General features: G+C 46.1%; 1 protein-coding gene across 5 annotated transcripts; it reads right to left on the bottom strand.

Annotated features, from left to right (window-relative positions):
- Positions 1–2,758: 2,758 nt before the first annotated feature.
- FAM221B (family with sequence similarity 221 member B) lies at positions 2,759–16,361 on the bottom strand. Of its 5 annotated transcripts, none has more exons than XM_033936746.1 (7): positions 15,960–16,361; positions 12,236–12,379; positions 11,481–11,591; positions 10,625–10,828; positions 9,108–9,232; positions 3,789–3,863; positions 2,759–3,710 (listed from the first exon to the last, which is right to left on the bottom strand). In XM_033936746.1, exons 1-6 carry the CDS (start codon positions 16,258–16,260, stop codon positions 3,825–3,827), a joined length of 924 nt encoding a protein of 307 aa, XP_033792637.1. In that variant the 5' UTR covers positions 16,261–16,361; the 3' UTR covers positions 2,759–3,710; positions 3,789–3,824. The 5 variants fall into 5 exon arrangements, with proteins under 5 accessions (XP_033792637.1, XP_033792608.1, XP_033792627.1 ...); XM_033936717.1 differs by having other exon boundaries at positions 9,113–9,232; XM_033936736.1 differs by having other exon boundaries at positions 2,759–3,863.
- Between the last annotated feature and the right edge of the window lie 606 nt (positions 16,362–16,967).

Here is a 16,967-nt window from a genome sequence, read left to right as displayed (position 1 = left end):
CCAGTAAGTCAATTCTTATGTGAGCCAACTCTAGGACAATGAAGCCATTGAGACATCACTGATAAGGTTGGTTCTTAGGCATTGGTGGAATGAGGCTTTATGACATCACAATCTCAGCTCTGGAATGTTGCTACTCTTTGGGTTTCTGTCTGGTACTTGGGACCTGTGTTGGCCACTGTTGGAAACAGGATCCTGGGCTAGATGGACCCAGTAGGGCTATTCTTATGTTCTTATGTGAGCCAAGTCTAGGACAATCAAGCCATTGTGACATCACCGCTGAAGTTGGCTCTTAGGCATTGGTGGAATGAGGCTTTATGACATCACAATCTCAGCTCTGGAATGTTGCTACTCTTTGGGTTTCTGTCTGGTACTTGGGACCTGGATTGGCCACTGTTGGAAACAGGATCCTGGGCTAGATGGACCCAGTAGGGCTATTCTTATGTTCTTATGTGAGCCAACTCTAGGACAATGAAGCCATTGTGACATCACTGCTGAGGTTGGCTCTTAGGCATTGGTGGAATGAGGCTTTATGACATCACAAGCTCAGCTCTGGAATGTTGCTACTCTTTGGGTTTCTGTCTGGTACTTGGGACCTGGATTGGCCACTGTTGGAAACAGGATCCTGGGCTAGATGGACCCAGTAGGGCTATTCTTATGTTCTTATGTGAGCCAACTCTAGGACAATGAAGCCATTGTGACATCACTGCTGAGGTTGGCTCTTAGGCATTGGTGGAATGAGGCATTATGACATCACAATCTCAGCTCTGGAATGTTGCTACTCTTTGGGTTTCTGTCTGGTACTTGGGACCTGGGTTGGCCACTGTTGGAAACAGGATCCTGGGCATGATGGACCTTCAGTCTGTCCCAGTATGGCAACTCTTATGTGAACCAAGCCATTGTGATGTCACTGGTGAGGCTGGCTCTTGAACATTGCTGGAATGAGGCATTATGACATCACAATCTCAGCTCTAGAATGTTGCTACTCTTTGGGTTCTTGTCAGGTACTTGGGAGACTGGGCTTGGTGGACTCAATAAGGCTATTCTTATGTTCACCGTCTGCAAGAAGTTTGCTGAGTTTGGGATTCATCCTCATATACATACCAATGACCTCTAGTTCTACTTTCCTGTTTCATTCCTATTGGCAATACCTTAGAATCAGAGGTGTGGAATCTCTTTTCAAGTGAAAGACGGAGGCCAGCTAACAGATTGGCAAGTCATTTTAATAAGACAGAGGGGGCAGTGCTCAGCCAGGCTAAGGTGTCAAATGTTCTATTTTCAGGCCAGGTTTGTTGCCCAGGGATGATGCTGGGCTCAGCTCACTCGATGAAATCTCAAGTTCATGATCCTGATCGCTCTGTTAGTTTCATCGTAGCATTACTGTGTAGACTGAATCCACCACTACGACTACTTATCATTTCTGTAGCGCTAAAAGATGTGAACAGCGCGTACACAAAAACCAACGCTTCTAGCGGATGGCTTTGGAATTGTTCAACCCTCTTTCATTTGACCAGGAGAGTTACAGCCTCAACATCCTGAGGTTGTGGGTTCAAACCCTGTGCTGCTCCTTGTGACCCTGGACAACTCACTTCATCCTCCACCGCCCCCCAGGTATACCAGAAAGACTGTGAGCCGGCCAGGACAGATAGGGGAAATGCTTGATCCATTCTGAGCTCCTTTGGTAAGATGGACTAAAAAACCAAACACGTTTGCTGGATATTTAACAAAGGGGCAGGGTATCGTAATCTCAGCATATTTCCCTCTGTCTATCCATTCTACATTGGCTCCCAGCTGTCACTCATAGAGAGAGCGATTAGCAAAGACACACCTCAGTATTTTGAACACAGACCTCCTCATTCTTCGAGATGTCACAGAGCTCAATTCCTGTCAGTGTGGCGCAGTGGTTAGAGCTCCAGCCTCAGCACCCTGGGATTGTGGGTTCAAGCCCGCACTGCTCCCTGTGACCCTGGGCAAGTCACTTTAATCCCCCCATTGCCCTAGGTACATTAGATTGTGAGCCCACTGGAACAGACAGGGAAAACTGCTTGAGTACCTGAATAAATTCATGTAAACCGTTCTGAGCTCCCCTGGGAAAACAGTAGAGAAAATTGAATACATGAATAAATAAATAGATACTCATATCCTTTTTTTTTTTTCTATTGCAGGTCCAATTGAATGGAGCAAACTAACAGTAAGGCTGTGAGCGACAGAGCAGGACAGTCTTATTTAGGAACCAGGCCAGCTGAAGTGTAAAGGTATCGCCACCTGAGTGTGATCTCTAGGAGGGTAGTTAGGGAGGGTTAATAGAGTGGGCAGACTTGATGGGCTATAGCCTTTTTCTGCCGTCATTTTCTATGTTTCTATATTGTATGGTTGAGGTCAGCTGCAGTAGATGACGTATGCAGCTGTTTGTTCCATAAGACCAGGGCAGGATTAAAGGGAAGGCCAAGTAGGCACGTGCCGCGGGCCCAGAGAGTTCACGGGACCCCAGGATGCTGCCTGCTCTGTTGACGTCAGTGTAGCTGCCTCTGTATCCGGCTTCAGGCGTCCAGGTATTGTGTCCTCCTGCCTTCTTCATTGTCCAGTGCAGCTGAACTTGCAATCTTCAAAAGGCAACGGACAGTGGTTCCTACAAGCTGCCCGCAGCTGACCCAGAAGCCGTTCTTCTGATGCTGGGATTTTGCATTAGAAGGAAGGCTTTTGGGTCAGTTGTGGGCAGCGTGTAGGAACCACTGCCCGTGGCCTTTTGAAGACTGCAAATTCGGCTGCACTGAATAATGAAGAAGGAAGGAGAAATTGCTACTTGGACTTCTGGAGGACAGGGCCATGGAAGAGCAGGTCCAGGGGGGCCCAATGTACTTGGGTGCCTAGAGCCCACTGAAGAATTAATCCTGCCCTGCATAAGATGGGTAAATGCTCTCTGTGTTTTACATGATTAACTGTATTTTATTTCTTTTTATGTAGGCTTTTAGATAGGCAGATTATAAATGTTTAAAGTAAACCAAGAGGGCTGACATTGAGGGAACTGCCTCAGAGACAGGAGTGTTTGTGCTGAAAGAGGGTAAAACGGAGGCAGGTTTTTGCACTGAAAGAGGTAAAAATATGGAATGTGTCTGCAGAGGAAGGATGTTTTTGCCCTGAGAGGATGTAAAGATGGGGTGTGGCCCCCCCCCCCCCCCAACAGATTCTCTGTGATAAATGAAGCTGGAGAAGGTATTCTCAAAGGATGGACTTTGTATCCTATTAATAGGTCAAGGAGGGGGAGGCCCTTAAAAGTTGTTCCTCTGGAGGAGCTGGGTGAAGTCTGGCTTCCCTTTGCGTTAGACTTCTCTGTTTTGACTTGTGAATGGCACTTGCTAGGGGGCCTAATGCACCAGAGAGATAAAGCCACTTCTCCAAGGATCTTCTAGTTCCCAGAACATAGAATAAGACATGGCCACTGCTCTTCCTTGCTCTTATATTTTTAATTGCTTTTTCCCTTTGCACTGTGATCCCATCATAGAAAAAGGGGAACAGGAGGGATCAACCAGGTTAGGAGAACGGGGTGGCTGTCTACAGATAATCACGCCTCCATAGTTGAGACCTTCGGCACTGAGCATGGCTTTGCCACCTGCCTTCAGGAGCCTGCCTCGCTCCTTTCTGTTCACACCCACAGTGCTCCTGCGTATCCTATGTGCGCCTATAATGCTGATCATGCAGGGGGCGCCAAGGACCTGAGGAATGAAAAGGCAAAGCTGATCAGTGGGAGGTAGAAGGTTGGGGCAGCCCAGCTTCAATGGACTGGAACATACTCTCGTTGTCTTCTTTGCCCGTCAGGACCACGTTTCTCAGCGTTGGCATCTCTGCAAAGGGCACATAGGCAGCTCCTGTGGAGCAAGGAAAAGAGAAAGAGAGAGAAATGCATGCCACAAAAACTCCTTAGGGACAGAGAAAGAAAAGGGGAAGAGGAGGAGCAAGATGGAAGATACAAGGGAGTGAGGATGGGAAAGGAAGAGGTATAGAGAAGGTAGAAGATGAGCAAGTTGGAAAGGAGAGGAATGCTATGGAAAGAAGAAGGGAAGAGAGGTAAAGGAAGAAGAAATGAGAAGGGAGGAATGAGATGAGAAGTAAGAGAAAATCTGGAGGATGAGGAAGGAGGTCACAATGAGTAAAGCGAGAGGGTGGAAATGAAGAGAATAGGAGGGATATGGGTGAGGGAAATAGAGTTAAAGAGGAACAATGGGAAAAGAGTGGATATAGAGCATATAAGAAGAGATGAAGGCTAGAGAGTGCATTCAGTCTACCCTAGAGCAATGTCATGAGCCCCTTGTGATCTCTCTCCTCACTTCCTCACTGCTGATCTGAGCCTTCATTGAATTCTGTAGCTGTTTTGATCCCCACCACCTCTGCTGTTCCAAACATCCCACACTTTCCCTTACCTCCTGCCATGTTCTCCTGTTCTAGAACATTCTTTCCAAAGAGACTTACTTCTCCTCCTATTTATTATTTACAAAATACTACCAGATGCTGTATAACAAACAGGCAAGAGACAGTCCCTGTTTGAAAGAGCTTACAATCTAATTAAGACGGACATAAGACAAAGGCTTATACAGTACATGTTACTTAGGTGAGGAAATATAAGGGATTAAAGGAAGGGGATGGCAACAGATATGGGGGCTTTACAGGTTGGGAGGGTAGAGCATAAATGCATAGAAACATAACGGCAGATAAAGGCCAAATGGCCCATCCGCAGCATCCACAGAGGCAGAGCGGGAGCAGTGCAGAAGGCACTCAGGGTGTGGGAGCGTGCTCCACCCCTCCCCCTCGACTTTGCATCGTCGGGTTTTGCTCAACTGTTATGCCCAACCACAGTTTTCACTCCCAACATATACTCACACACCACCAAGGCTCTCTAGAGCATCTACACTAAAATAATTCTTACTCCTACCCATCCAGGTACAATACAAGAAGAACAACTTTCTCACAGCCAACTAGTCGTCCCCACTACCCGCCCCCCCCCCCTCCAAAATGAAGCTAATCCCACAAACACACACCCTGGCCACCCTACTGATAATCCTCCTCATTACCAGTTGGAAAGCAGTAGCAAACAACTTACCAGCCCCACCCACATGCTCCACTGCAAACAAAATCCAACACCACAACAGGAGAACCCCAATAGTTAGAAGTTCAAACCACCAAACCAGCGCTCAACATCCCATCACCTTAGCCTGGAGAAGAAGACCACTTCCCAAGAACAAACCTCAACCTCCTCCTAAAACACTCATCTTTCCTGAAACGACTCACAATTTCCAAACAGATATCACCACCCTAACATGTGCCTACTTAAACATCAGCGCCTTAGGACCTAAAACAGAACACATAAAAAACTGGATAAAAACCGAAAACCTAGATAGACTGCCTTTTCCTCACAGAAACCTGGTTAACCTCAGACGCAGATCCTAGAATAACAGAAGTTTGCCCTCAGGGATACAAAATAACAGTGACCTGCAGAGAGAAAAAAAGAGGAGGAGGACTAGCAATCTTAATCAAGGACTCCATAACCCTAAATATACTCGAAAAAACATCCACCCCACACATGGACTTCCTTGCCTGCCATCTCTCAAGCACCACTAAAAAACTCACTAAACTGCATGCTCTGCTACATAACACCGGGAAACTGGACCACAGTAAGACCTGAATTTGAAGACTTCATATACCAAAACTCATTAACAGCAGAATACAACCTCATCCTAGGAGACCTAAACCTACACCTTGAAGACCAAGCATCCAAACCAGCAGAAAACTGTCTATCATTTCTCAATGCCTTAGCCTTCCAAATCCTATCTCCTTACAACCTCCAGCACAAAATTCTGTTCTCTACTTCTGCAATGGATACAAACCATGCTCAGACGGCCTTTTCCCAAATGACCTCAGCGAAATCATCATCACCTCAATCCAAAAAGATCCAAAAGGACCAACAGACCAACCATCCAACTACAGACCCATTGCCTCAATACCTCTGTATGTCAAACTGACAGAAGGACTAGTAGCCAAACACCTCACCAACTATCTAGATGACCATAATATACTTCACCCCACGCAATCTGGCTTCAGATCCAACTTCATCACAGAAAAATTACTAGGCTCCCTCATTGACACAGCCAGACAACACCTCAGCACAGGAAAAAAATGCTTCTCGTACAACTAGACCTTACTGCAGCATTGACCTGGTAGACCATAACATTCTACTGCAAATTTTGGATGCAATAGGCATCTCAGATAAAGTATACTCTTGGTTTGAAGGCTTCGTAAAATCCAGAACATACAAGGTAATGGCAGAACAGAAATCTCTAATGTAATGTAATCCACTATCTCCTCCTCTTCCTATTGGCTAAGGCTCTTTACATCTGCATTATGAGGTCATAGAGCTTTATGGTTATAGATACACGATGGCAGATAAAGGCCAAATGGCCCATCCGCAGCATCCACTCTCTCCCTATTGGCTAAGGCTCTTAACATTTGCATCTCCTCTTCCTTTTGGCTAAGGCTCTTTACACCTGCATTGTGAGGTCATAGAGCTTTATGGTTATAGAAACATGATGGCAGATAAAGGCCAAATGGCCCATCCGCAGCATCCACTCTCTCCTCCTCTCCCTATTGGCTAAGGCTCTTAACATTTGCATCTCCTCTTCCTATAGGCTAAGGCTCTTTACACCTGCATTGTGAGGTCATAGAGCTTTATAGTTATAGAAACATAATGGCAGCTAAAGGCCAAATGGCCCTTCCAGAGCATCCATTATCTCCTCCTATCCCTATTGGCTAAGGTTCTTAACATTTGCATCTCCTCTTCCTATAGGCTAAGGCTCTTTACACCTGCATTGTGAGGTCATAGAGCTTTATGGTTATAGAAACATAATGGCAGCTAAAGGCCAAATGGCCCTTCCAGAGCATCCATTATCTCCTCCTATCCCTATTGGCTAAGGTTCTTAACATTTGCATCTCCTCTTCCTATAGGCTAAGGCTCTTTACACCTGCATTGTGAGGTCATAGAGCTTTATGGTTATAGAAACATGATGGCAGATAAAGGCCAAATGGCCCATCTGCAGCATCCACTCTCTCCTCCTCTCATCATACTCTAGGCCAGCACATCTCAACCCTCTCCCAGAGTAATGGTTCTAAAATCTACTCTAGGGGACCACTAGCCAGTCAGGTTTTCAGGATATCCACAATTAATATGCATGAGATGGATGGATGCATGTAAACCTCACTCATGCATATTAATTAGGGATAATCTCAAAAACTGACTAATACTGTTTATCATTTTTATAGCACACGCAGTGCTCTACATTTAACATGGGGATTGGAGGTGGGGGCACTTTCAGTAGAGAGTTGAGTGTGCCGAAGAGACATCAAGGATTAGAGCTAAGAGAGTTAAATGGGGGTAATATTTTTGTTTGGCAACTGAGAAGGCAGACTGGAATAAGGTAAGCAGGACTGGCTCATGGTCTCCCAGGCCAGGTCTGAAAAACACTTTCCTAGAGGTACATCTAGCCATTTAGGTTTTAAGGGTTACTGCAGTGAATATGCATTTATTTATTTATTGGGATTTATTAACCACTTTTATGAAGAGATTCACCCAAGGCAGTGTACAGCTGGCATAATTCAACATAAAACTTAATATCTCATGCAGTATTCATTGTGGTAGTCCTGAAACCCTGACAGGCTAGGAGAAGACTGTTGAGACCGACATGGGGGAAGCCATTGCTTGCCCTAGATTGGTGGCATGTAATGTTGCTACTCTTTGGGATTCTAGAATCTTCTTACTCTTTGGGATTCCGGAATCTTGCTACTCTTTGGGATTCTAGAATCTTCTTACTCTTTGGGATTCTAGAATCTTCTTACTCTTTGGGATTCCGGAATCTTGCTACTCTTTGAGTTTGGGCCAGGTACTAGGGACCTGGATTGGACACCATGGTAACGGGCTATTGGGCATGATGGACCATTGGTCTGACCCATTAAGGCTATTCTTATGTTCTTATAGCAAGTGTGGACAGAAGGAGGAAGGAGTTTGGAAGGTGGGTATATCCTGAATTGTAGAGTCACTTAACCCATCTCAACCTCGCATACAGGGTGTGTGGGACTAGTTCCATCCCAGGATAGGTGAGCTTGTTCTAGCCCTTTACCTACTACTACTAATCATTTCTATAGCGCTACTAGACATCAAAATATAGAAGAGACAGTCCCTGCTTACAATCTAGTCAAGACAGACAAACTGGACAAGAAGGTGCATCAATACACAGGACTCAGGTGGGGGAATTACAGAGGGAATGATAAGACAGACATTGGTGCTTAGAAGGTGGGTTGGAGTTTGGAATTGAAGCAGCTTCAAAGAAGTGGGCTCCGAATCTGGATTTGGATACTGCCGGAGACGGAGCCTGATTTATCGAGTCGGGCAGTTTGTTTCAGGCATACGCTGCAGCAAAGTAGAAGGGACAGAGTCTAGAGTTTTTCAGGTATTGATCTACGACAGATGCACCTCTTCTAGGTTGGCTGATTTAGCTTTGTGTACCTAGCTTCCCAAGATTCACAGAAATACTAGACAAAGTAGAAGGTCACCACAGCTCAAACCGATTGACTCTTTCCCAACTATGAAGGGTATAAAAAACAAAAAAAATACACATTGTAAATCTCTCACCTACCAGAGAGCAAAAAAGTAGAACTCACTACCCACAGAGATCAGAGCCATGACCAAATATTCCATGTTCCACAAATATCTAAAAACATGGCTGTTCCAAAAATCCATAGGAAAAAAAATGCAACCACAGTTACACAGACTTTAGGCTCTCCAAAAACAGGCTAAAGCCCACTCGAGTCAAGGACACTATAAACTGCAACAAAATACCAGAGAAATCTAATTCATTAGACAACCTCCTAAAGAAATATTAAGAACATAATCGAATTTAACCTCTCCCAGCTACAGTATGTATGACTTAGTCTGTGTATCTCTTACAACCCACCTAGAACTCCATTAAGTGAGGATTTGGCAAGACATAAGACCACACATAACATAAGTTTGATATCTCCCAATGGCCCTCTCAGAGGTCAAGTGGCCTTGCTCTAGTTCAGCATACCTTACCATAGGGCAGGTTGGCCTCCCTCCTCATGTCTGTCGTCTCGAAGAATGTTTCGTGTGCTTCCCACTTCTTGTCGCAGGCAGCACACAAAAATGCCGACTCGAACCTCACACAGCGACACCCTGTAGGAACAGAAACAACCCTCATTCTGGCATCCCTGTGCAGAAGGGCATACTCTCTGGGCATGGAAATCATGAGCAATCCTTCACGTTGCCTTTAGTCTTTGCTCGCTATCAAGTGAAAGCCACCAAATATACTGTCATCTTTTTTCATGTTTGTCAACTCCAAACTTTACTTCAATATGTCTAAATAAGAACAAAACCCCAGAGACATGGGGGAAGCCATTGCTTGCCCTGGATCGGTAGCATGGAATATTGCTACTCCTTGGGCTTTGGCCAGGTACTACTGACCTGGATTGGCCACCGTGAGAACGGGTTACTGGGCTTGATGGGCCATTGGGCTGACCCAGTAAAGCTATTCTTATGAGCTAGAAATGCTTATGCATCTTGTAACTGGCTGCAAAGTTCTGGCAGGAGAAGGTTTATATAAGTAAAAGTACAATGAGATCAGGGCCGGCTCAAGGGGATGTGGTGCCCTGAGCCAACTTTTGCATTGACACTCCCACCCCCATCCCTACAAGCTGGTATCCCTCTCTCTCTCTCAAGTCTGCCCCTCCTGCTGTACCAGGTGAGGCATTAGGTCAGGGCACAGAGAATAAAGGATACCAAAATCTCAGTCCGGCATCTGTCCTTCTGGAAGTTTGAAGGTAGACCAGACTGGGATTTTGACTCCTGGGTCCATAGATTGAGCTGGCCCTGAATAAGATGGCTTGTCTCATCCACTGGAAACTTTTCTGGATGCTATCAATCAGATCCCTTCATTTCTCCAAGGAGGGGTAATTTGTCATGGGTTTCGCACCCACTTGGCAAGTAAGTTCCCATCTATACCCCGGCAACGGAAGATCCCTTGTGCTGCTGTACGTCAAGTAGCTACAGAATCGTATATGCCCTAGGAATTTTCTAGTCGGGCTCCCTGCAGGGGGCTTTGTTCCTTTTTTCTGCAGAGTTTGCAACACAGAGCAGAGGGCTCTTGAGTCAGTCGGGTCCATGACATAGATCTTGAGTACTAACCTAGCCTCACCCCCGAACCAGTGAACCAAGGAAGTGAAGATTTCCCCAGAGCAGACTTTGTTTTATAATAGTACAATTATTGAGGGATATTTTTAGCTCCCTCTTGTGATTTCCCTCCCTTACTCTCTCCTTCAAGAGCCATCCCTATCTCTTTGGGTCTATTATATATTTGCATTATATTTTAAATGCTTTCTAAACGGGTTAGATTTAAACTCTATAGGCAGCATATCAAATAGAATTGAACAGAACCTGGACCTCATGGTCTCACCTCTGGTCGTGCAGGCCTGATCCCCCATTGGTTCCTTCTGGGTAGATCATCCTGTAGTTGTATCCCCTGATTTGGGTCCCTCAACCTATATCCTGTATATTGGCCCCAGGTCTCACCTGAGACCTTGCAAGCATGTTCCCCAGTTGGATGGTGCTCCTCATGGGTGTGCTTGCAGCGGCATTTTGCTCTCCAGGCTGCAGCATCGAAATTAAACCTCTTCTTCAGCCAGAACTCCCCCACTTCTTCAGGGCACGAAGGAATGAACTTAAAAGCTGGACACTTACATTTGATAACCACACACGGCACCTTTCTACTTCTTCCTGTGGCAAAAGAAAAAGTGATCAGAGGAAGAATTTAGAGACTTAGGACTTCCCACAGACATACAAACTGTACCTATGTGGGCTTCCCAATGACATATATATCTAAGTGGACTTCCCACAGCATACACACCTGTGTGGACTTCCCACACACGCACCTGTATGGACTTCCCAGAGACAGACACATGCACCTGTGTAGACCTCCCACAGACATGCACACACCTGTGTGGACCTCTCGCAAACACACACACCTGTGTGGACTTCCCGGAAACACACACACCTGTGTGGACTTCCCGCAGACACATGCATCTGTGTGGACTTCCCACACAGACACACGCACCTGTGTAGACCTCCCACAGACATACAAACACCTGTGTGGACCTCTCGCAGACACACGCACCTGTGTGGACTTCCTGCAGACAGACACACCTGTGTGGACCTCCCACAGACATACAAATCTATGTGGACTTCCTACATACCTATGTGGACTTCCCACCGACACACACACCTGTGTGGACTTCCCACAGACATGCGCACCTGGGTAGACTTCCCATAACACACAGAGCTGCGTGGACCTCCCAAAGACACACACACTTGTACACACTTCCCACAGACACACCTCTTCGCACTATCAGGCTTTATCACTCTCACATACCTGTGTACTTTTGATGTTCTCTCAAAAGGTGGCCACAGAAGCACTTTGCTTGGTCACCCAGTCTGAAGCAGTCCCAGTGGTATTCTGGACATCTCCAGCCAATATATATACCTGGAGGAATAGAGACAACAGAAGGAGCATCCTGACAGAGAGAAAGGGAGATGCAGTTTCCTCCAATTCACTGGTCTCCTGTGACTATGAGATAGACCAAGGCCACCCACCTTACTAGTACTTTCTTCCATTCTGGTACTGACAGCCCCCCGCCCCCCTGCAGAGGTCTAGCAATACACCTCACTCTTGCCCTGAAATACCTTCTGCTCTTATGGTACCAAGACCCACAATTACACAATCTTGAATGCTGCCTATGCACCTCACTCTTGCTCCCACAATGCATTCTGTTATTCAATTATTCACTCCTACAATGCAGCACCTCCTGTAGACCACGTAGATCCCGCTCATCCAATACACCTCATTCCTGCCCTGCATGCACCTCACTCCTACACTCTAGTACTAAGACCCCAAAGATCCAGCTCTGCCAATGCACCTCATTCCTGCCCTGCATTCAGATCACTCCTACACTGCATTCTAGTACTGAGACCCCCAGACACAGCTCTACCAATGCACCTCACTCCTACACTGTAGTACCACCTACTGTTCTAATAAAGAGACTCCTCCCCCACCCCTAGCTCTGCCAGTGCATTATACATGGCATCGATCAAAGCAGCGTGCCTTCTCACGGGGAGGCATTTACGTACCTGTTTGCAATGCTCTAAGTGCTGCATCCGTCTCTGTCTGGAAAAGTCCTTTCAGCTTGTGCCCGAAGTCTTCTCGGTGCATGGCCTTTGCCACCGATACCACTTCTGCCTTTTCTGCGGGCACAATAGTACGGATGGTGTACGCTGTAAAGAAGGATGAGCGAGCCAGGGTCAGTATTTGTAGGAAGCAGGTGACGGAGCCTCTGATCCAATGGCCAGTCCATGACCCACCTCATTGGTCCTTGTCCTCAGGCACATTCCTCCCACCTCTCCGCTAGGGTTATCAGCTCTGATCATGACCTTTTGGGTTAGTTTTGCGATACAAATCTGTTTCCGTGGGCTGTGCTGGTGTTCCTACCTCCTTTGTACCTATCTAGTGGCTATGCTTTGAAATGCTGGAACGGACACAGAAGATAATGCTTGAATGAGAAGGTATAGGATGAAGGTGAGAGGGAAACACTCAGAAGTAACCTCAGAAAATACTTTTTCATGGAAAGGGTGGTGAATGCTTGGAACGGCCACTCAGTGGAGATGAAGAGTGTATCTGAATTCAAGACAGCTTGGGAGAGGAGGAGATACTAGATGGCATGGTTAGGCAGACTAGATAGGTCATTTTCAAAAGTGCATCCAAGCCTGACGGTGGACGTTTCCTGCAATATGTCCAAAGTCAGGGTGGAGAAATGGCCATTTTCGAAACCATTGGACATCCAAAAATGTTTTTGGAAAATCATCTCGTCATACCTTCTTTAAAATTAATCAATACGTTGCCTTCAAATAACTTTGCTGTCACTGCCCCTACTCTCTGGAATTCGCTGCCCAACCATTTGCGCAGTGGATCCGAAATAAAACAATTCAAAGCAAAATTAAAAACATTCTTGTTCCAGGATGCCTTTGGACAATAACTGTCCTCTTAAGCACAAAAAACTCATACATTTTATTACTTTTTACCCTAACCTATTGTGTTTTCCTTTTTTGTTTCCCTTTTCTTTTACGATTGTAGTTCTTCCCTTCCTCTCCTAATGTTTGAAGTTGGTCCATATGTCTTATTCCGTGTTTTATTAAGACACGTGTAGGGTTTATCTAATATCCCCGATTTTTCATTTGTTTTTATGTAAATTTTATATTGTACACTGCTTAGAAACCTGATTAAGCGGTTTAAAATTTTTTTTAATAAACTTGAAACTTGAACTTGATCTATTTGGACATCTTGGCTGCCAGAATGTCCAACCTTAGGACGCCTAATTTTGTTTGCCATTTTTGACCACAAAAATGTCCAAATCCAGGCATTGTAATGGACTGGCCATTTAGATATATTGCCAATAGAGCAGTGAGGCACTTTAGACAGAACGTATACAGGTAAGGCTAGACTCAAATAGGACCCTGGTCTTTGACCTAAGGGCTGCCGTTTGAGTGGACTGCTGGGCACGGTGGACCACTGGTCTGACCTAGCAGCGGCGATTCTTAGGTTCTTATGTTCTACCTTCACAGAAACTTTGTCAGAAGTACATCTTGCTATAACCCCCTTCTAATGTATTTGAGTTCTCCAAAACTCCCCCATAGCCTCCTATACCCACCTGTCTACCACCCCAATAGCCCTTATGACTGCAGGAATAGTGGGGTTTTGGTGGGCTCTGGTGGCTTCACACTTTCTACCATAAATGTAGCGGGCCTGGGTCTTCCTCTCTATGGCTCACTGGACCACCCACCAAGACACTTAAGACACCTCAACTAGGCTTTCCCATACCAGGTGCTGCTGTTCTAGAGACAAGTACATACTGTTTGATTTAGATTTTGGAGGGAGTGGGAAGGAGTCGGTGACCACTGGGGGAGTGTGGGGAGGTCATTACTTAATCCCGCCAGTGGTCATTTGGTCAGTTTGGACACTTAGACGCATCTAAAACAGGTCTAGCTTAGAATGCCTAAATTTGGTCCTGGGAGGTCTAAGCCTGCCCACCATGCCACCCTTTGCTCTTAAAAGAATCAAAAATAATGAGCAGCAATTCCAGACGGGACGAGCCAAGACCCACACATTAACCACCAAATCCCAGACACACCAAACAATTCAATAAAGATCAATTTATAATGAGTGTGGACGTTTCCTCAGTGTGACTAAGCTAGCATAAGGAACAGAGAAAAATTGTCGCTCTAGTACTAATCAGCAGCTCAAGAGATGAGACGTAAGCCTCACCTGAACACGCTAGCTTAGTCACACTGAGGAAACCTCCACACTCATTATAAATTGATCTTTATTGAATTGTTTGGTGTATCTGGGATTTGGTGGTTAATGTGTGGATCTTGGCTAGTCCCGTCTGGCATTGCTGCTCGTTATTTTTGATCCTTTCAAGTACCTTCTGCAGCTGTTTGTGAGACCCTTTGCTGTTGGACACCTCACAAGACATCCAGAAAGACAGTTTTGAAAATCGGCACTTGGATTAGGTTGATAAGGGCCGGCTTATGCCATTTTTTGAATGTCTGTGTTTCTCATAAATGCAGCCCATGGCCTTTATTTGCCTTCATTTTTCTCTGGGTGAGAATAGAGCTCATTGAATTTTGTTGTCTGGGAGACCAGTAGCTGTGCATGAGGAAATGATGAAAGCCAGCCTTGATGTGGTCAGGTGACATCGAAGCAAAAAAACGAGAAATTAAAGGAGGGCGGCTGCTCTGCCTGCCATTTACTGGAGTAGGCTTAAGTCACCAAAGGAGTCAGTCTTTGCGTCTCCCGAGAGGGCATCATTAGTGGACAGAGTTTGTCCTGGTCATAGACTGAAGCCCACTATCAGAAACTTCCAAGAGCTCGATCTGTGCCAAATGGAAGGACAGAAGGAGGAGGAGAAAGGTGATGCACTGGGCTGTGGTCTCACTTTCCACTTCTTGAAGTCCAATTGCCCCCTTTGATCAATGCAGCTGCGCTAGTTGGGTCCAGGAGAGGGGAAAGATGCTGTCTGAAATATCAGCATTTTCCTTCACCATCCCTCCCTCCACTCTCTCAGCCATAGGAAACGGGGGTGGGAAAGAAACGAGAGGGGGTGAGTGAGCTACGAGCTTAGAAGGGAGATTGTCTGGGGAATGGTCTGACTCTGAGGTGTGAGGTGTGAGGTGATCAATGGTGTAAGAAGTGGCTGAAGAACGAGAGGGAGGCTGACCGCTTGCTGGTTGAGGGGCTGGGTGGACACGATGGGCTGAGCTGGAGATGAAAGACAGAGTGAGAGAATGGAAGTAATCTGGCCTGAGAGATTATTTGAGTTGGAGAAGAGGACAGAGAAGATGAGGGATGTGAAGAGGTATGAGAAAGAGAGAGACAAGAGAGGAATAGACAGAGGTGAGGCAAAATTATTCTAGAGCACTGACACTGATATAGCATGGGGAGGGACAGTATCTTTACATAGATTTCCAGAGAGATAGTTGTGTATTTCTGCTACAACCATAGCCAGAGATTCAGATAAGCCCTGGTGTGACAGAATACTCCTGCTGGTCAGCTAATTTCAGCCCCGGCCCATCCCTGGTCTCCCCTCACTATATTTCTCAGTAGTTTGGTCAGACACAATTTATTCATTGAGCAGAAGGACGACTTCACTCTCTGGGTAACTGTTATGTGGTGTGAGGAAGATGTAGGAAGGGAAAAGATGAACCAGATAATGAGCTTCTCTCTCGCAAATCTTGTCGCATGGCGGCTGAGCGATGAATAGAGCTGGCCAAGGTGTAAGAGGAAGTTGTTTCTACTCACCGGTACTTGCCTTTGAGCTTGATTTGTCCTTCAGGCTGGCCAGTGATTTCTGCTTAGACTGGACACTTTTTTTCTCCAGCAGTTCGGAGTTGTGTGAGATGGCGAGGCTTGGCGTGCTGGCTTGGGAAGGTTGCTGGCCCACCGAACTAACCACGGACGCCCTGTCTACCTCGACGTTTTGTTCTGACTGTTCCACGTCCATTGCGGAGCTAGTGATTCCGCTGTCTGGGCTTGGGGAATCTGCAGGCTCTGTTCCGAGAAGCAAGCTGGTGTCTTCTATGCTTATCCGCCTCCCGTACATACCAGTGTCTGTGTCACAGACCTGGTTGGGGAAAGGGGGGATTTCTGATATGTGGTTATGTGTTCCCTCAGAGTGTTTCTGGAGCTCTCTCTGGACTCTACTTCTCTTTATGTACATGTTCCATGTTACCTGGATACCTGAGTTTGTGATTGCATTGTGACACAGGACACGTAGACTGCAGGGAGGAGTTAGAGGCCGGCAGCCGACAGCACCTTCCAAGATTAGAGATTGCGGCTCGGTGGGGCTGTATGAGTGTGTGCTTCTCATTCTGTGTCTGTCTGTGTACTTATGCTGGTTGTGGGGGGGGGGGGGGGGCGTTGTTGCATACCAAGGTCTCCAGTGGCCTCTTGTGACAGTGAATGTCATGTGTGGCTAGGAATTTACATATTATATTTATGTAAAAATATCAATGCTCACGTCCTCCAGCTATATGCTTCAAGCAAGTTACAAACCGGCAGTCAAATAATGAATCAAGCATCACAAACTCCAGTCTCCATAATCTGCTGTAGCCACACAAAACCCTTTTTCTTGTGTGTGGAGACAGAAACACTGGACCTCACACACTTGCTTCTGCTCCTCTCAAATAGCAGCTGCCCAAAACAGAACCTTTTACCTGCGATCCTCCAAAGCAGTGGTTCCCAAACCTGTCCTGGGGGACCCCCCAGCCAGTCAGGTTTTCAAGATATCCCTAATGAATATGCATGAGA

The sequence above is a fragment of the Geotrypetes seraphini genome, chromosome 1, assembly GCF_902459505.1.
Source record: "Geotrypetes seraphini chromosome 1, aGeoSer1.1, whole genome shotgun sequence".
In the NCBI taxonomy this organism is placed as follows: Eukaryota; Metazoa; Chordata; class Amphibia; order Gymnophiona; family Dermophiidae; genus Geotrypetes; species Geotrypetes seraphini.
The sequence above is the reverse complement of the archived record's forward strand: the minus strand, read 5'-3'. Positions and strand labels throughout refer to the sequence as shown.